Raw genomic sequence first — 21670 nt, forward strand, 5'->3', positions numbered from 1 at the left:
CCTACCTATCAATTTATCTTGGTAGACAATGGAGTAGTATGAGCCAATATGACATGGCTTCCTTTAAGTTCCAACATAACAAATGACAAACCTTTTGGGCCACAACAAAACAAAATATTTTTTAGTAGACCGTAAAAGAAAAAAAAAACAAAGGGAAAACTAAAAACTTAGTTTTGAGCAGAGTGGGCTTCAATAATGTTGATTAGGCTTTTCCAATCAACATGGAGGAAAATATTCAGAAGAAATGGGGAAATTTTTAATTTGTGCAGACAACTTCTATATTGCATGCATACAGATATGATGGCTGCTCTTTATCTGAACAATTCAGAGAGCTAGAACTGTTTCAGAAGGACTGATATGTGTGGAGAAAAATGCCAGATCAACTGTCTTCAAGCAGTCAGTTACATAGTGAGCATATGAGTCTGAGGTAGGAGTTGATAATGGAGTATTCCGTAGAACTAAAGATCAACATTCATGAGCTGCCAGTCTGAAGTCCTTGGACAAAAGGAAAAAGAGCTTCAGAATTCACTTTGAAGGACTGTTCATCAGGGATCTTAAATGGAGTGAGCGTAGCGGGGAAACCTATTGTCCAAAGTCCACAGAAAGTAGAGTCAATTCTCTGTTTCCTGGGGAGTGAAGGCTGGGCTTACGAAAGGTGACGCAGATCTGACATTCACCCAGAACTTCTCAAGTTTCCAGGATTCTGTCTCAACAGTTTTGATTTTAGAAATGATTCAGCTGGAGTACAGTCTAGAGTTTTTGTTTGTTTGCTAAAAGACTTAAAGACAACCTGAGATGTACACTTGAAAGCAAAATTATTTTAAAAAGTGTTTTCTACTTTTTAAATATTTCTCAAGGTTTTTACAGCTTCTTATGTTCTTAGCATATAATTTTTCAAATACCTGTCACTTTTTACAAATTATAGAAATTCCAACTAAACTTTGGAGTTTATATGTGTGATAAGATCCATTAGCATACACCTTATCTTTGTATTTTTATGTTATGGACCAACACTGTCATTTACTAAACAAAAACTTCCAGAGATTCATCACTGCCTTTGTGTTTCTATTATTCTGCTATTCCTTGCAAGTATCCAGTATTTCTCTGCATTATTCTATTCAATATTATCCAAACATATCTTGCATGTATGTGTCTCTAAGTTGTAAAGGCCCATTACCCTCTAAATTCTTACGGTTCAGTGCAAGTGTTATATTCTCCACCAAAAACCCTTTAGGGTTTCATTCAAGTTGGACATAGCCTCTCTTTATGACTCTCTCATGCATTTGGCATTTGTATGCTATTTGGCATTATGATATGATATTCTTCTGAAGCAGAGCATAAGCAACTGAATTTTCATTAGAATATGTTGTTTCCTCTTTATAATTCAATTATTTGAGGTTTTCTTTATGGTTCAGGATATCATCAGTGTTCTATGAGTATTTGAAAAGAATGTATGCTGTGTTATTGTCTATTCTATACATGTCTACTTAGACTAAGTTCCTTAATCCGGTTGTTCAAATATTCTATATATTATTCATGTTAAAATCTTCTACTGTGAATATAAATTTGTTCATTTTCCCTTGTAGTTAGTCAATTTTCACTTTATATGTTTTGAGATTATTTCGTAGGTGTTTATAAATTCAAATATATCATATCTTCTGGAATAGTTGAACCACTTATCACATGAAGTGATATTCCTTATGTGTAGTAATTCTTGTTTTAAGTTTGAGTAGGCCTGATATGAATTTTGTAGCACTATTTGTATTAGTATCTTTATGCTATGTATTTTTTGCTTTCAACCTTCCTGTATCTTCCCTTTATATATGTCTCATTAATAGCAAATAATTTCCAATTTAAACGCAATCTGATGGTCTTTTAATAGGAGCATTTGCTCCCTTTCATTTAATGTGATTAATATGTACTTAGACTTACAGTTTTCATCTTAATTAGGGTTTCTTCTTTGAATCACATATTGTTTTCCTTTAGTTGTATTTTTTCTTTAGATTTAGATTTTTGCCATTAAATTTTTCTCTCTATTATTTAGAAGTTATAAATACATTTTGTATTCTTTTATAATTAATCTAAGAAATTACAACTTCTTAGAGATCCCGTGCCCCTGCTCTGCTTAGTGTCAGGTAATTTTCTTTGCACTCTTGGGAGGAAGTGGGGAAGTTCAGAACTTTAGGATTCCTACTTTATAGAGGAAGAATCTTTTTTAGAACCACCTTCTTCATCCCAATTTCGGTAAGCCCAGGACTTTGTCTTCTGACCTTTGCATCCCACGAGGCCATCAATATTAAAGGGTTCTCTTTGTTTACCAAATTCCCTTAGGTTGAAGATAGCCTCATAGTTTTATTTACCTGGGTTCCCATCACAACTTAAATTTTGACCTAGTAAGTTCTTAATTTCTTGCTAATTCTCAGATGCTGTTAACAAGATTTATTTTGTATTTTATTTGTCATTATAAGTTATTATCAGTGGGTGGATTAATCTGACATCCTAGCCCACCATATTTTTAGTAAGGAAAATCTTCTCTTCCTTTCCATCCATTTATTACCTGACAGCAAATATGGACTCAGAAAATTGTGTAGATTGATTGACATATAAATCAGGTCATCAGGAAAAAAGGATCCACTAAAAATGTGCAATTTAAGAGAATTTAATCAAGTGCTTTATGCACATGCTGTGGACAGGTAAAGCAAGACAGAAAAGAGATACCATTGCTACTGCCTCTAAACCAGGTCTAGTAATTGCTACTACCTGTAAACATGAAAGGGCAAGAAGAGAGAGCAGTTGTAGGAACTGGCCAGTACTTTAGCTATAAGAGAAGAGCTGTGGCTTTCAGCCAAGCAGAGTTGTCACTGCATAATGTGGACAGTAAGGGGGGTACTGGAAAATAAATACTCCCATCTTTCACTTAACCCAACCTACTGTCCTCTTGTTGATGCCTTCAATTAGGTAAACTAAACCTGAAGCCAAAGAATAAGAGAACCAGGTAGATGTAATGCATAGAGGTTACTTCTCCTGGGGTAAGGTTAATGGAGGGTGGCAAATAGATGTGAATGAACAAATAGAAAATATGCAACAAAGATAGAGCTTCAGGTGATTAGTAGATTAGTGCTTCAGGTGATTAGTGCTTCAGGTGATTTGGTAGACAGCTAAGAAAAAAATGGTCAATTTTTACATTTCTGAGGGATACAAAGAGAGTAAACGTTATTTTTTCTCATATTCATATTATTTAGAATATCTTCCTAGTTACATAACTTTACTAAATAAAAAGAATACAATTTAATTCAATGTTAATTGTTTTTCCAAAAGTATGGAAGCTCGCATGAGTACGTGCACATATGGGTGTGTGAAGATGTGTATGCATGTATCAGATAATCAGGGAATAGCTATATGTACTTGAAAGTTTACAAGTTACGATGACATAGAATCTAGAAGCAGTTTATATTCAGATTTTCAGGCAAACAGTTGGCAACAGGAAAGATATCTGCAGACTGCAGCATCTCAGTCATCAAAACTCCCTCTAGAACAGATTCTAGTCCCCGTGAGGATCAGGAAAATTAAGAAAATAAAAGAACAATCTGGAAGTCCAATCCTAGAAAAAAAGTTCTTTTCTAGAGCCACATCAGCAAGAAAGGGACTCAAGTATATATAATGGGACAAATATTCAATTAAACTTAGAGACTCTAGAAGATCTATGCCTAGGAAACTAACACACGCTTCATTATTGGATATGAGACTCAGAGTTAGCAGCAAGTGTATTCTTCAAATTTCTGTGAATAATGTTGGAATTTTTTCTTGATATTTGGTATAATTATTCAAAATACAGGTGGAAATGAAGGTTTGTTAGTTATCCCGGAAGAAGAAGATTAGGAACCAATTAATCTGGCTCTTAATAATTGCAACAAAAATGCAAGACAGAATTGTCTCTGGACCATAAAATTGGCAGTAGTTATTTTTCTCTGCACATGATGAAATTAAGGGATAGAGAGAGGCAGCTATTTCATGTCTCTTAGCTCTGACACCCCTCACCCTATTTGAATACAAATGTTCTCTGAGTGGAACACATTTTTATATCTTGAAATCTTTTAAACTTCACATGTCATAATTAAAGCTGTCATCAAATTTTACATGAAAGGCAGAAATTGGTAAATGTGAGCTGGAAATGTAATTTTTAACTACCAGTACACACACACACACACACACACACACACACACAGAGCAACTTTTTGAATAATTAACTGCCCCTAAATAATATTCTCCGGGAGTTTCTAATTACAACTTTCAACCGTGATTTTTTTTTTAAACTTGAAATAAATGTACAGAAAGTTGCAAGAATAAAAGTATTTTTTCTTAACTACTCAAGAGCAAATTACAAACATAGTGAATATCTCTGACTTTGTCAGTGAATTCTCTGACAAACAATGACATACTCCTACACAGATGACACAACCATCACAATCAGGAATTAACCATTGACACATTACTACCATGCATTTCACAGACTCAATTCAACATTTTCCAATTTTCCCAGTAATATCCTGAATTACAATAAGATCCAAACTAGGCACATGTGTAGCACAAAATTGTCAAACCCACCATTTCCTTCAACCTGGAACAGTTTCTGTCTTGTCTTGACTTCCTTTGCTTTGCTACTTTTCGATGTTACATACCAATTATCTACAGTATTGTTCCTCAAATCTGTGTCTATCTGATGTTTTCTTATGAGGATATTCACACACTGAATCTTTAACAGTAATACTACAGAGTGAGACTATGTTTTTCCCATCGCATATTATGAGCTGGTGCATGATATTACCATGTGCCAGGGAATAATTTGTTTCCCTGTATGTAATCAGTTGATGCCATTACTCCCTCCACAATGGATCCAACCTTAGTCTCTGTCTAATATGGGCTATTCACCCTATATCAAATGTTCTACCTGCCCCTACCACGATGTAGTTAACTTCCTTACTTTACTCAGGCTCTAACAATGTGTGTTCTCCAGCTCTTAAAAACAGATGTCCTTCTCACTCTGCTTTAGTTTGTCCCGTCTCTAGTGATGCTGCTACCTTTGATCTCTTGATTAAGGTGGTGGCTGCCAGGTCTCCTTATTGAAGTTACTTTATAATTATTTTCTTTTACACTCAATAAGCATTTGAAATAATGTAGCATACTGCCTCTAACCCCTGCTATCTCTAGCCATTAGTATTTGTGTTCACTGACACTTGTTGCCCAGTCATTTCTATGATGATGCCAATGGTGACTTTCTAACTTCCTGGGTTTTTTTTTTTTTGGTTGTTGTTGTTGTTTTTAAGACACTTTCAGTCTGTTACTATAGTGCAGTGGCACCATTTTAGCTAACTGCAGTTCTTGAACTCTTTGGCTCAAATGATCCTCATGCTTCAGTCTCTGAGTAACTAGGACTAGAGGCATGCACCACCATGTCTGGCTAATTTTTTTTTTTTTTTTTTTTTTTTTTTAGAGGCAAGGTCTTGCTATGTTGCTCAGGCTGGTCTCAAACTCTCGGCCTCAAGGGATCCTCCCAAAGCTTTAGGATTACAGGCATGAGCCACCACTTCCAGCTGTAATTTTATCATCTTTACACTTATTAGTTGAAATTCCACTGTAAAGAAGAGATTTTTCTTTTTTCTATTCATTTCTTGATATGACTTTTTAAATTTACACATGCCAGTATTGAGTCATTACTTGATTAGGATTTATATTCATAATAGATTCAATAGGTTATATACCAGTGCTATTTATATCTTGATGCTCAGATTGTCAAATGTTAGCCAGTAATAGCAACTTCAGATGGATTCTGTGTCCTTTGACATGTACTCATTATTCTTCATGTATTTACTTAGTTTTTGGCACTATAAGACATACTAAACCGTCTTGTACTTTTCCTGTGCCAGCTCTGTTATCAGCCATTTCTCCAAAGACACTAGGTCCTTTAAGTGGAGAATAGTCTAGAAAAATAGATCTAGATTCATCTATTGCTATTGAAGTGTTGCTTCTCTCCATACTACTCAGTGAACAAAACTAGGAAAATATAATTATATTTTAATATTATATTTTATGTAAATATATAAAAATATATCTATATACTCAGACATATCTGTATTTACTTTTAAATCTATGTGTGTGGGTGTTATACACACACATACACACAGTTTTATATATATGTATGTTCTCTTGGATATATATAGATATATATACAATCAACAACTTATATAGATATGTTCTTATGGTTTTATATATATAAATATATAAATTAATATAAACTCATATGTCCTCATGGTTTTGTATATAATATATAATTAAAATATATTAAATTTTATAATTTAAATATAAATATAATTAAAACAAATTATATATATATACATATAAAACCATGAAAACATATCAACACCGAGTTTTATTTATCTTTCCATGTTTGTAAGTCTTTTCTCTAGCAGTTAGAAATCACCTTCTCATTAAATGGAATATATTTACTTAGGTAATTAGATCCCCTGCATGTAATCAATTGATGCCATTACTCCCTTCACAATGGATCCAACCCTAGGCACTGTTACATACAGGCTATTCACTCTATATCAAATGTTCTGTCTGCCCCTACCACAGTCTGGTTAACTTCCTCACTCCACCCAGGATCTAACACTACATGCTATTCAGCTCTTAAATTCAGATGGCCTTCTCACTTTGCTTCAATCACTTATCTCATTGCACTATTTCCCCTGGCAGTTGCTTTCCTCCTCATATTCAGGCCTTCTCACAAACAGGTACACATGCAGACACACACATACACACACACACACACACTTAGACACTATCCCCACCATCCTTGGATCCTGATATATCATGCTGGACCACAGGCCAAAATAGCTAGATCCTGAGGTCCACAACCACCATCAAAGAAAATTAGCACAACAAATACATATACCACCCAAAGTTACCATATTGGAACACATGGTATAAGAATTTAAAATAAGGATTAAAGTTAAACTCAAAAAGAGAATAAAATATATTAGCAATATAAAACAAAAATCAGAAAACATTTTTAAAAATGAGAGGAAATAATAGGTGCAGAAAATAAGATAATTGAAAGAAATACAGTAATAGTTAGGGTAGGTAGATAGATACAGTCATAGATAGATGTCACTGAAGAATAAATTCAAGAGCTAGAAGATCAGATTGACCTTCTAGATCCAGACAGGCTGGATCTAGGATAAATAAATACAAAAGTACAACTAAAAGATACAGTGGATTAAAATGGAGTTGTAGAAACAATATTAGAAGAAGGAAAAAATGGGAGAGAGAAAATGGTCAAAAAAGTAATAATAAATTTTCCAGAAAAAAAGGAAAAAACACACCTATATATTTTATAATTAAATTCAAAAAGCACAAAAATAAAGAGGAAAATTTTAAATGTTTCTACGGTGAAAAAGGGTTCAATGTTGTCAGGTGCTACACTAGGAGAAGACAATCTCTCTAGGTTTTAATTCCACCATCCCTGGGGATTTGGAGAAGAACTACCCCAGAGTGTAGGTTTGTTCAAACCTTTTTACAACAGTGCCTCACTCCAGCAGATTTGGGAAGGCCTGCTAAACCCAATCTCAGGTCCCCTTCCACACTGTGGAAGCTTTGTTCTTGGTGCTCATTGGTGCATTTACAATCCTTTAGCTAGACACAGAGAGCTGATTGGCGTGTTTTTACAGAGTGCTGATTAGGGCATTTACAATCCTTTAGCTAGACACAGAGTGCTGATTGGTGCATTTTTACAGAGTGCTGATTGGTGAGCTAGAGAGAAAAAGTTCTCCAAGTCCCCACTATGGTTTCACTTCTTAATTCCCCTTCTAAACAGGACACCCCAACAACTGTTGGGAATTGGGCAATGACCACTCTAGCTACTTCAAGTAAGAATGTGGTCCAGTAAGAATTAGTACATGTGTGTGAAAATGGTTATTTTAAATTTTAAGCACTATATTAATGCAAGGTAATATTGCAAGGAGTACAGTATACATATTGTGAGGCTTGCTCACAGCTAACTTAGACAAAAATATATTGAATTTTAGAAAACCAGAAAAGATTCATCATCTATATCTATATCTAAAATAAGCAGGAAAGATCATTGAAAGGTATAAGGTAAAGAGTCTATAAAGTTCACTTATGTGGATCATCTGGAACAAACCTTGAGCAGGGAATTAGACAAACAGTCAAAACAAACAAACATATGAGTCCAGTGCTATGACAATCTTGAAAAGGCAGAACTATGAGACAGTAAAAAGATCAGTGGTTGCTGCCAGGGGTTTTTGCGGAGAGAGGGAGGGAAGGAGGGATGAAGAGGTGGCACATAGGGGATTTTAGAGTAGTGAAACCATCCTATATGATACTATCATGATGGATATACCTCATTATGCATTGTCAAAGCCCATCAAATATACAACACAAAGAGTGAACCCCAGTGTAAACTATGGATTTTATGTGTCATTATTGGTCTATCAGGTGTAACAAATGTTCCACAGTAATGCAGGTGTAACAAATGTTCCACAATCTATCAGGTGTAACAAATGTTCCACAGTAATAGGAGGCTTAGGAGACAGAGGGTATTTGGGAACTGTGTACTTTCTGCTCAGTACTTTTGTAAACCTAAAATGCTCTAAAAAACAAAGTCTATTAATTGAAAAACAAACAAAAATGCATAGTACCTAAATTAAAAGCACAATGCTCAGGCTCTACATAGATTTACTCACAGATAGATAAGGCACTCAGGTATTCTCTAAAGGCCTCTTTACTTTTGTTTTGGTTATTATTTTAACGAATTCAGTGTACTGATTTTCCATTTAATTCGTTTGAAAGGGTACATTGAGGGAAAGAAGTAATGTATTTATTATAACAATTTCTATCTAGCAGTAAGAAGTGAATGTCTGTGGGTCTGCCAGTATAATGTGGCTACTTTGCATTACCTGCTTTCAAATTTGCCATGCTCTGCCCTGACACTAACACCTAGCTACTCTGAAACCTCTGCTTTAAGGAAAACTTTAAAGATCCTGTGAGCCACTTCCCAACCCAGACTTCTCAGGATCCTTCAAATACAGGATTAACACATTTCATCTCCAGAGACTATGTCAGTTCTGTGACTAGAGTCCCTCCTGATTTGTGTCTTTGCCTTATTTGCAAAATTTTTGAATATCAAACATAAACAGAAAAATTCAAAGAGGTAGAGCGATTAGTACGGATTTAGAATAGAGGTAAGGAACCTACAAACCCAGATAGAACTAAAAACTCTAATATATGAAAACATGTACAGCTTTAAGAATCTTTATCTTTTTATGTTGTGTAATGCTTTATTTACCATTTTTAAAGTGTTAATAAAATAGTCATACTGGAAAGGTTATTGTCCACATGTTCTTTATCTGAAAATAGAAAAGTATTCAATATTCTTTGGAAATATTTTAATCTATTTTTTTCCCTTTTTAAAAATATGAGTTGCCCACATCTCCTGAAGGTCTTCTGAATGCTCTCATAATGAACCCTCATTGTAGAACTGAATGTAAGGTTTAGAAGTGCCTGTTTATGGCTCTGAGGTTCAAAGATGCTAGCAATTGTATCTTAGTCATCATTGCATAACAAGCACCTAAAATAGAATCTGTACAAAGTATTGAATAAATATTTGTCAGAAAAAGTATAACTTTGGTTATCTGAGAACATTCAATTCTGTGGAATTCTTTTGCTGATGATATTGGATAAATAAATTTTAAGGTTTAAAAAATACAATAAAATATAAAGAAACAAAAGTCTTTAAATTTTTATTTTTTTCAGAAGTAAGAGTCGTCAGCATGCAAGTTCAGACGGTGACAAAATTGAAAACAGTTACTAATGTTGTTGGATACGTAATGGGCTTGACATCTCCAGGTAAGTAGGGTTAAATATTTATAATCTACACTTTTTATGAAACTTTACAAGGAAATGCTCTGTAATAATTTAATATCATACTTAAATATCCTACTGTAGATGTAACTAGAAATTTGTCCCACTCTTAGAGTAGATAAATTTGAGACTAAGAAGTGGGTCTTCATTCTCTTTCCTACCATATCTCTTGCAAAATAAATCTTAGTGGGTGGGGGAGAGAGAGAGAGAGGTGGGGGTGTCTCAGGATGGGATGAAACAAGAAACAGAGTTTAGATTTGGTAAACTGGCATGTTCTACAAAAGCCAAAGTTTTCTTTTTTTCTTATACTCACCATAACATCATCGAAAATTTTATTTTTATTAAGAAGACATTTTAAAGAATGATTTTTTTTCCCTCTCTGCAGCCTCCACCTGCCGAGTTCAAGTGATTCTTGTGTCTCATCTTCTTGAGTAGCTTAGACTACAGGCACCCACCACCACACCCAGCTAATTTTTCATTTTTTATTTTTAGTAGAGACAGGGTTTCACCATGTTGGCCAGACTGGTCTTGCACTCCTATCCTCATGTGATCCACCCGCCTTGACCTCCCAAAGTGCTGGGATTACAGAGGTGAGCCAAGCGTGCCTGGCCAAGAAAGATTTTAGTTTTTAATGATGTGTTTTTTAATAAATACAAGTTTTGGCCTCCAAATTTAGTTGTCCAGTTTTAATCTACATCCCACTCTGTATCCTTGGTCCATTGTCAAATTTGTCAAATGTCTGCAAATGGTCACCTGCAGTTATTCAGGAGGCTGAGGCAGGAGAATCGCTTGAACCTGGGAGGCGGAGGTTGCAGTTAGCGGAGATTGTGCCACTGCTCTCCAGCCTGGGCAACAGAGAGAGACTCCATCTCAAAAAAAAAAAAAAAAAAAAAAAAAAAAAAGGAATCTTCAGATATTGTGTAGGCTAATTAAGAGATTAATAGCAATACTTCCAAACACATTGTAAGACTGAATCACATATTACTGCCTAATGTGCCTGTTATACAGTGTAGCATTTAATAATCTTTTTATTACACTTTTGCTACTTCTGTTGATTTGGGGACATTTACACAAGTTCTCCTTGGAGAATTATTCTTCTTCATGACTTTGGTAAAATCGGCCTAGTTGCTAGCTCAGAATTTTAAGATCAAGTTTTATAGCCTCCCAGTTTCTTGCTGGCCAACTCTTACAAAGTTCATGAAAGCCAGTTATTTTCTCTGATTTCTTTACAGGTACAATGTTGAACAACCTCTGATTATAGTTCTTTAAATACAAGATATAAATAAATTTGAAAATTGTTACTATTGAATTTCCACAAATTTCCATCATAAGGTTCTCTATTGAAGCACTAGAATATTTATCATCACTGATTCATTCACAAGTTGTTATTGGAAAACCCAGTTGTACAAATTATACTAGCTTTAGACTGAAGAAAATTCAATCTACAAAATATACTCCTGAAATTTAAAAAATCAATTTTACATTAGTATTCTTCAGTGAATTATGCAAAGCTTCTGAAATGTTGCTTATTTGAATTTTACAAAAAATTGACTGTTTATTTACATGACATTTTATTTAATAACTTTGAAGATTAGAAAAAAATCATCAATTAGCTTTGTTTGTTAGATACGGTTTATTTAGAATGCAGACAATTCCAAGCAAAACTTTGAGACATTTATGGGAGATAAGTGAATAAATTATTGGGTTTTTAACATTTGTAGACACATTATCACACTATGTATACCATTAATTAAATCTTTTTTTTTTTTTTTTGAGACCGAGTCTCGCTCTGTCACCTGGCTGTAGTGCAGTGGCATGATCTTGGCTCACTGCATCCTCCGCCTCCAAAGTTCAAACAATTCCCTGCCTCAGCCTCCCAAATAGCTGGAATTACAGGTGCCCACCACCACACCCGGCTAATTTTTGTATTTTTAGTAGAAACGAGGTTTCACCATCTTGGCCAGGCTGGTCTTGAACTCCTGACCTCGTGATCCACCTGCCTCGGCCTCCCAAAGTGCTGGGATTACAGGCGTGAGCCACCATGCCCGGTCCCATTAATTAAATCTGAATAAAATGTTGGCAGATCAAATCCATTGCCAATTCCTGTGTGGAAAACTAAAATATCTTCATACTGTGACATTTATTGTAAGGTAGCTTTTTGGTGTTATAAGTCAAAGGGTGATTCATTTATTCCACACATGTGTAAGACCTCCTTTGTGTTGAGCATTGTTCAAAGTGGCTTACAAAATAATGACTCCTAAAATTCAAAACAACTAAATGTAGGATGTTCTGTTTGTTTTCCTACCTTAGAGATGAAAATACTAAGGCATCAAAAGTTGAAATAAGCTTTCCAAGGTCACACAACTAGTAACTTGCAAAGCCTGAATTCTAAACCAAGCAGGCTGGATTCAGGGTCTACACAATTTATCATCCAGTTTTGGGACATCTGGTAATAAAATGATATTCAATGAAGAAAAATTTTTGCATAGATATATGAGGATACTTGGTCAGATAAATTCAGATTTGTTATTATTACCAATAACATCCACTGACAACAAAATCAGAGGAAACTCTCGAGCGGCATTTTCAGCCTTATTATCGAAAATATTCAGTAATGTACATTGAATAGGCTACTTCCATGTGTTAGGAAGGCTCTCCTAATAGTGTATCTAATAAATTTTAAATGATTGTATGAAATAAAATATGTAAAAGGCAACTTTTATAACAGTTGAATGACTTTTGATATTGGTGAATTTTATTTTTTTTTTTCTTCACAGGAAGGAGAAGGCCTACAATTATAAGTTGGAAGCTGTAATTAATTCCCTATGGAATTAATTTATTGCAGAATCCATACATGACTACTACATTTTTAATATTTAAAGCTACTGTATAAGTGCTTTCTTATATGTATTAGTTTATTAATATTTACTGAGCATACACACATTGTTTACAGGGCACTTCCCACTCTGAGTCTGGAAAAATGTTAGATAAGGGTTTCATTGTGGCCTATTTGTATGCTTCATTAATTAATATTCATGTTATAAAGGACAGTAATATGGATCTAAGCCTTGGATTCATAATTGGGTTCAGCAGCTGCCTCAGCTTTGATATATGCAGATGTGTGAATTAAGACAGTGGGCAAAAAAAATTAAAGTAGTCTTAATTATTAGAACAATTTTGCTTAATTATTGCTCAGTTGTGCAGTAGGATTATGTAAATGTCATTAAACTTATTGTTAAGGTTTACGTTTTTTTAAATGGCTCTTGTCCCTTTCTATTTTCAGACCGGTATATCATAGTTGGCAGCCATCATCACACTGCACACAGTTATAATGGACAAGAATGGGCCAGTAGTACTGCAATAATCACAGCGTTTATCCGTGCCTTGATGTCAAAAGTTAAGAGAGGGTGGAGACCAGACCGAACTATTGTTTTCTGTTCTTGGGGAGGAACAGCTTTTGGCAATATTGGCTCATATGAATGGGGAGAGGTAAAGCAGAATATACATTAATTACAGTGCTTTTCTTTTCTTTTCTTCGTTTGCTAAAGTAGACAAAGTAAAATTTTCAAGGCCAAGGGCAATAATGTGCTTCTCAACTAAAGTGTCCTATTGCCTAATTTGCTGAGATGGCTTATAAGAATAAGACAGAATTAGAGCTAGACCACAGCAAACTACATATGACCTTCAAATAGCTTATCCCTATTGTTACCAGACTTACAAACCCCGATACAGTCTAACACACAATAGTGTTTACCTTGTTGTTGTATTTCTCTTTAGAAGACAGGATGACAGGCATTGGACAAAAAAGGATCAGACGATACATATTATCTTTCTTTTTCTACACTTTCTAGGAATAATCTGGAATTAGGGAACAATCTCCTATATTAAATGTTTATTACCTTAGCATTACATTTTATCTATACAATATGGATCCTGAATGTAAAATACATTTCAAAATCCACTTTTTTCTCCTTCTTCCACTCCACCCTTTCACCCTTAACTCCCTACCTTTCGTTTCTTACCTGCCTATCTATTGCCTACCTACCTATCTAACCACTTTAGGAAACCTGTATCCAAATGAAATCTAGCATGCAATGAGGTACAGTTAGAATACAACTGAAATATTGGAGAATTTAAGTCTCAAATGCTTCTGAAAGATCTGTGTCTCATAAATGCACTGTATTTTTAATGGAATATGATAACTGATAATTGGATTGATAGAAATTCTATTTACTTTTGTGATTTGTTTTAAAAAAGAGGTTCAATAGACATATGTAGATAAAAAACACTACATAATTTTACTAGGAAAGTAAGATAATTTAATACTATAGTTTTTTCACTACTTCAACTTTGAGGAGAAAAATGTAATAGGAAATTATTTTGCTACATTTTTATTTTTAATCACCCAAAAATGATAACATATCTATTAAATCAAAGAAAATATTTAAAAAGGTATAGAAAAGAACATAGCAAGTATCTTTTTTAATTTGAAGGAAGGAAAAGACTTAAAGATGAGAAAATTTTTTTCAGTGTAAAATTCATCCAGATTCACACATTGCAAATTGGAATGCTTTTCTGTATGCAAATGAGTGGTGTGTATGTTTGAGCCATATTCAAAAGAACTACTTCAAATGAAAAAATTCCTTTGCTTAAAGAAGCTTTTTAAGTTGACACATTTGTAAGTAAGCTGGAAATGAAATAGATGAACCAACCTCTCAAACTCATATTCCAAATTACTTTAAAGATTGGTAAACAAGTTAAAGAACAGTTTAGGGAATATGTTTGTAATCTATACCATTTTTAATAAATCAGAAACAATTAATGTTTTAGTTTTCCTGTAACATTAAAGCACATATCTTTAAAATGTCTTAAAGATTCTTTTCAAATTCCAAAGATTTATTTTGCTATATCAAACTATATTTTAGGTCTTCTAGATACCTATCTAGTAACTTTCACAATTAATTTATGTTAATTCTAAATTAATACATATATTTCTGAACTATGTTTTAGAATAGGCTAGGCTTGTCTAAATTAATAGTTTCTAATGTTAACATCTGAAACCCCGATGGATGGGAAAATTTATTGTAAAATTTAGTTGAGCATCAGGCGTCAGAACCTGTATGTTGAATCAATGTGGGCTTGCATGTGTGTCAGCAATAGTTTTTGTCAAAGTAAGTTGATATTTTTGTGGTTAATACACATTCATTTTTAAGTTTTTGTGAAGTCATTGCACCTTTTAATAATTGTATATTTTCTTAGTCAATTATGCTAAAAATACAGCAACATTTTGTTAAAAAGGTTGTTCGTATTCAAGACAAGTACCAGTGTCTTTGAATGTTTATATATGTATTTACATTTGGCAACTCATTATACATTCATTTACTGGCATTTTAGGTGACTAGATGGGCAAAGACATATGAGTAATGAACATGGTAAATAATACACATTTGATTATGGGCTTATGGAATATATTTTTATAATTTACTGTGTCTCACGAGATTGTTCAATGCAATTCATGAAGCCATTTTGTAAACATCCTGTTGAAGAGAAATTTAGAAAATTGCTAGTTGTCCTGTTTTGCCTACTCATGTCAAATGTACTCCTGAGAATGAAAGAGTTTATGTTAGATTGAAACTAATTATGCTTTAAATATATCCCCCTATGAAGGGGAGTGAGGAAAGCCCTTATTGACATATCACATTGCCCCATTTAATTATGCTTGCATAGAAACCTCTGGAAACCCACAGTTGTAGTTAAGAGGATTAGGTGATGTTGATCAATAAACTTAAAATGGAATCATAGACAGAATTATTAGAGAAATGATTAAATACTGATCTTGATCTTTGAGAAAAATTATAACATTTTGCTAAATAGGTTCTATACTTTAAAAAGTACCATTTCTTCTGTGAAGAATCTTCATTTGTCAGAGGCTATTGTGGAAATATTATAGATATTAGAGTAAAAGAATTCATAGTTCAAATTCTCTTTACCATAGAACATATCATCTTAGGCAAGATTAACTTCCCTAAGACTTGATTCCTCCAATGAGTCTACTAATGCCTATCTTGAGAATTATATAGACTAACATATAGACAGTGTCTGTGTGGTAGTGTGCTAATAGAAGCTGATATTTCATAGCACTTAAATAACATATTCTTGAACAATAATTATGGAGAAATTATTCAAGCTTAAAATTCATCATTTATGTGCACCTAAGATGTTTATTAATTTTAAATGATTGTATTTTCCACCCTCTTACAGAATTGAAATTCAACATAATTTCAATATGTTGAAATTATGAATTTTCAACATAAAATATGGATAACAGTGAAAATATGCAGGATTTATGTTTCCGTCCCGGGTTTCTTTTAGTTAGCATTGTATTCTCCAGTTCCATCCACGTTATCACAAAGGAGAGAAGTTTCTTGTTTTTCAAGGCTAAATTGTATTCCATTGTGTATATATAACACATTTTCTTTATCTACTCATCTGTAACAGAGTGTAGAATGGTGGTTTCGGCCTAGGGTATGGAGGGAATGGGGAGAAAATGGTCAACTTCTATTATGTATTGTGTGGTGTGGTGAATATACTTAGTAACAGAGTATTATACATTTCAAAATTGTCAAGTAAATTTTATGTGTTCTCATCACAAAAAAATGTTAATTATTTGGGGTGATGAATATGTTAACCAGCTTAATTTAATTATTCCATATTATATTCATAAATCATAACATCACTTTGTACTCCATAAAATTATACAATTTTAAGCCATTTACAATAAAAAAAAAAACAGGATGACATTATCAATTTGGCAGGTGTACGAGTCCTTGTAGTCTTTCATTTCATAGTATTAGAAGAAGAAAGATACTTTCCTAAGTTATGACATAATGTAATGTTTTAGGACATTTCTGTAGAACTGCCACCCACCATGATGATTATTTGTTAAATGCTTGCACAAAAAAGCAGGGAAATAACAGAAAGACTTAGTGGTCATTCTTAATAGGATCAGTGGTCTTCAATTTTGTGCGGTAAGGAGCAGAAGAGAAGTGGAAAACTATTCTATGGAATCATTCAGTGTTGCTTGTGTGCATGAAATTCATCAGGTTTTTTTTTTTTTAAGGTAATATTTGCAAGATTACATTGTATTATGCCCCATTTTGCTCATAATACAGGGTTATTTTGTGCAGAGTAGCTCATTGCTTCAAAAGAGAAGGGCTGGTTTTATTCCTCACTGGAGTGGTTTATCTATACCTCTCCTCTCATTCAGTGACTCTAAAATTAAGTTGCATTCATACTCTGTAGTTGAATCCATACTACGTTAACCTTTGAAGAACATTTTCTGTTAAAATTTGACTTTGTCAGGAACATGCTTTAAAATATTTTATTATATGTTATGTCTAACTCATCATTCTTGTTTAAAATCCTTTTTATAATCTTTGTGTACACTATTAATAGTATAGGATCACTTTGAAGGTACTTATGGCCAAGCGCAGTGGCTCATGTCTTTAATCCCAGCACTTTGAGAGGCCGAGACGGGCGGATCACGAGGTCATGAGATGGAGACCATCCTGGCTAACACGGTGAAACCCCGTCTCTACTAAAAATACAAAAAATTAGCTGGGCGTGGTGGCGGGCGCCTGTAGTCCCAGCTACTCGGGAGGCTGAGCCAGGAGAATGGCATGAACCCGGGAGGCGGAGCTTGCAGTGAGCGGAGAGGGCACCACTGCACTCCAGCCTGGGCGACAGCGCCAGACTCTGGCTGAAAAATAAATAAATAAATAAATAAATAATAAATAATAAAAAAGAAGGTAATTATGCAGTATAATAATTTTAAGTATGAATTGTTCATTATTCAGTATCTAACGAATAAAGTAGAATCTATTTATTTGTGTTACAGATAGATCCTTTTTTTGATTTCAGGATTTCAAGAAGGTTCTTCAGAAAAATGTTGTGGCTTATATTAGCATCCACAGTCCCTTAAGGGGGAACTCTAGTCTACATCCTGTAGCATCACCATCTCTTCAGCAACTGGTAGTAGAGGTAAGATGAACCACTATTGTATCAAATTATTATACAAAATTGCCCTTTTCTCTATATTTTGGCATTTCTTGATTTTTTCATTTGTTTTTAAAAATGCATCAATGTTGTGTGTTTTAAGAAATGACCTATTGCTGACATTTTATCAATATACCGTAACTAATTTCTTATGTTCTGGAATTCTTCACTTGCTACTCTTTTATGGTCATAATTCTAGAATACATGAATCACACAGTTATAGAGAAAGTGTACAAAAATATATTTAAAAAAAAATACGAATTTAGCTCTCAAATTCCCAATTCTGTAATCTTGACATTTTATGATAAACTTGGTTACTTTCGAATTTCTTCCCTTTCATTCATGTTTTACATAAATTTGAGAACTGTCCTATCTTTACAACTGCTGTGTAGGCCCCCTGAGAGCAAGAATATAGTGATAACTAAATTTAAAAGATTTAGAAAATATTGTTTGAAAAAATACTTGTTGGAAAAGAAAGCATGTTTTCTTACTAATTACCCTAAAAAATCATATATTCTTTATGTTTCATTGGAGTTACTTATTTTCAAAAATATTTTGTTACTTCTCACCTAATTTAAAAAATTAGCAGAATAGTTTTTCCTGTTTATTAGTAGAGTTAACACTTTTATTTCTGCATTCTTATGAATTTCACTATAGATAAAATATGTGCTATTTCTCAGTATGAAAACAATCATACCACAACTTAGGAGTGGTTTCCTCTTAGCCTCAATGTCTCTATCTCTCCATATATATACACACACACATATATATACACACACATATATATACACACACATATATATGTGTGTATATACATATATACACACACGCACACATATATACACACACACATATATATACACACACACACATATATACACACACGCACACATATATACACACACACATATATATGTGTGTATATACATATATACACACACGCACACACACACACACATATATATACACACACATATATATGTGTGTATATACATATATACACACACGCACACATATATACACACACACATATATATACACACACATATATATGTGTGTATATACATATATACACACACGCACACATATATACACACACACATATATATACACACACATATATATGTGTGTATATACATATATACACACACGCACACATATATACACACACACATATATATACACACACATATATATGTGTGTATATACATATATACACACACGCACACATATATACACACACACATATATATACACACACATATATATATGTGTGTGTGTGTATATATAGGAACCAATCTTTCAGATGCCCACAGGACTTTTTAGGGAGTGATGCAGGAACTGAACTAGAAAAAGAGAGAGGTAATGAACAGAGTTTTGAATTAGCCATAATTTTTTATTGAAATGTAATGCAAACTAACATTTTACAACTTTCATAAAGTATTTTTTAGCTTAATAGTTTTTATTGGCATTTCCATATGTAGTACAATAAAGAAGACATTATGAAACGTGAAGTAGATAATTCTGTACATTTAAAATCAGTCAGGCCCCTGTGTGCATGCCCCAAATTATATCCATCTCTGTAAGTTAATTTCTCCTGCTCTGTGTACTACTTTGAATTCCTTGACTCTTAGCTGCCTGGAAACCTTGCAAAAGCAAACAAGCCTCGGATGTCTCCCTTGGAAATTTAAGATATTTCTGAATGAGTGGATTATAAGGTAGAAGAAATAGTGACCTCAAGTATCCAGAAATAGAGGAGGGTTGGTTTAAAAATATGTCATTTTCTTATCGTGTGTTACAAGTTTTCTATTTTGAGAATCTTGAAAGATATTTAATCATTGAAATTAATGGGTAAATAGAAATAGATAATTATTAAGAAGTGTTAAATCTACATAATCTTATTTCTGAGAATATAATGCTATTTAAAATATCTTTGCACATCTTATAACAGGACTAAAATATTTCAGTATCTAAACCTAATTATGTGAGAATACAGAATGGTTTCTCCATCATGAATGATGATTGATGATTCACAAATGATGACATACATGTCAACATGTACCTCACTTTTTGGAAGAGGAATCTTTTCTGTCCTATAATTGAAAATGTTTACACACTAACAAATCTAAAAATAAACTGGAATGTGTATAGAAAATATTTTTTTTCCGTTGAGATCGTGTGTGTGTGTGTGTGTATGTGTGTGTGTGTGTATTCATGCTTCATATGACAATTTAGAAGGTTAGGAATATCACAACTTCAAGCAAAGGATAGCATTATGTAATTTCAAACAACGGGGATTACGTACATATACCTAATTTTATGGAATGAATGTATATGATAACAAGATATATTCTCATACAAAAATTTAATATCACATTTTTAAAAATTATAAATTTTCAAAACTCTCAAATATATAAACGTTTATACATTTTATAAACACTCAAATATATAAATGTTAAGAGATATGAGGAAAAAAAAACTTTACAGTAATTTACATGATTTAATCAAAACAATTTACCGGCCGGGCGTGGTGGCTTATGCCTGTAATCCCAGCACTTTGGGAGGCCGAGGCGGGCGGATCACGAGGTCAGGAAATCGCGACCATCCTGGCTAACGCGGTGAAACTCCGTCTCTACTAAAAAAAATACAAAAATATTAGCCAGGCGTGGTGGCGGGCGCCTGTAGTCCCAGCTACTCCGGAGGCGGAGGCAGGAGAATGGTGTGAACCCGGGAGGCGGAGTTTTCAGTGAGCCGGGGTTTTCAGTGAGCCGGGGTTTTCAGTGAGCCGGGGTTTTCAGTGAGCCGAGATCATGCCACTGCACTCTAGCCTGGACGACAGAGCGATACTCCGTCTCAAATAATAAAAAAAAAAACCAGAAACAAACAACAACAAAAAATTTACCACTAGTAAAATTTAAAAGAAATATTTAAAATGTTTCTTTCAAATATAAAATAACTAAAATGATAACATCCAGAACATATATAACTTCACTTCCAATACTGAAGATTTTATCAACGATTAAGGACAAAGGTATTTCATTACTTTATTTAGATTTATTTTTCTTTGAGTATCCACACAGTAGTGGGATTGCTGTATTGAATTATATTTACCGTTAGTTCTTTTAGGAATCTCCATACTGTTTTTCATACAGGTGGTACTAATTTACATTCCCACCAACAGGATATAAGCATTCCCTTTTCACTATATCTATGCCAATATCTACTTTTTTAGCTTTTTAATATTGGCCATTGCGGCTGGGGTAAGGTGGTATCTCATTGTGGTTTTTTTATTTGCATTTTTCTGATGATTTGTGAAAAAAGCATATTGACTAAATTGTAAATGACACAAGACTGTATAGAATATCTAATCCTTTGTATAGCAATATGTAGATTACAAAATATTTGATCAAGTTCATATGATAGATTTAAACATATAAGGTGAAATCTTTCAAGTATTAGTATCAAATACTGCATTTAATTTTTTAGAAACTAAATACATATAGGATCTTTTAATACAAATGCCTTCATGCAAAGTAGATTATGAAATTAAAGATAAGATTTATCTCCAAATAATAGTTTTATTATTTTATTTTATTTTATTTATTTTTTTATTTTTTTATTTTGAGATGGAGTTTCGCTCTTGATGCCCAGGCTAGAGTGCAATGGCGCAACCTCT

General features: G+C 33.5%; 1 protein-coding gene across 4 annotated transcripts in view; it reads left to right on the forward strand.

Moving 5' to 3' along the window:
- The window catches only part of NAALADL2 (N-acetylated alpha-linked acidic dipeptidase like 2), a 1132125-nt gene that overhangs the window by 758540 nt on the left and 351915 nt on the right, over positions 1 to 21670 (forward strand). For all 4 annotated transcript variants that reach the window (XM_050780093.1, XM_050780092.1, XM_050780094.1 and 1 more), the window contains exons 7-9: positions 9832 to 9924; positions 13223 to 13428; positions 17860 to 17979. In XM_050780093.1, coding sequence (XP_050636050.1) covers positions 9832 to 9924; positions 13223 to 13428; positions 17860 to 17979 — 419 coding nt within the window. The remainder of the gene's footprint in view (positions 1 to 9831; positions 9925 to 13222; positions 13429 to 17859; positions 17980 to 21670) is intronic.

The sequence above is a fragment of the Macaca thibetana genome, chromosome 2 (assembly GCF_024542745.1).
Source record: "Macaca thibetana thibetana isolate TM-01 chromosome 2, ASM2454274v1, whole genome shotgun sequence".
In the NCBI taxonomy this organism is placed as follows: Eukaryota; Metazoa; Chordata; class Mammalia; order Primates; family Cercopithecidae; genus Macaca; species Macaca thibetana.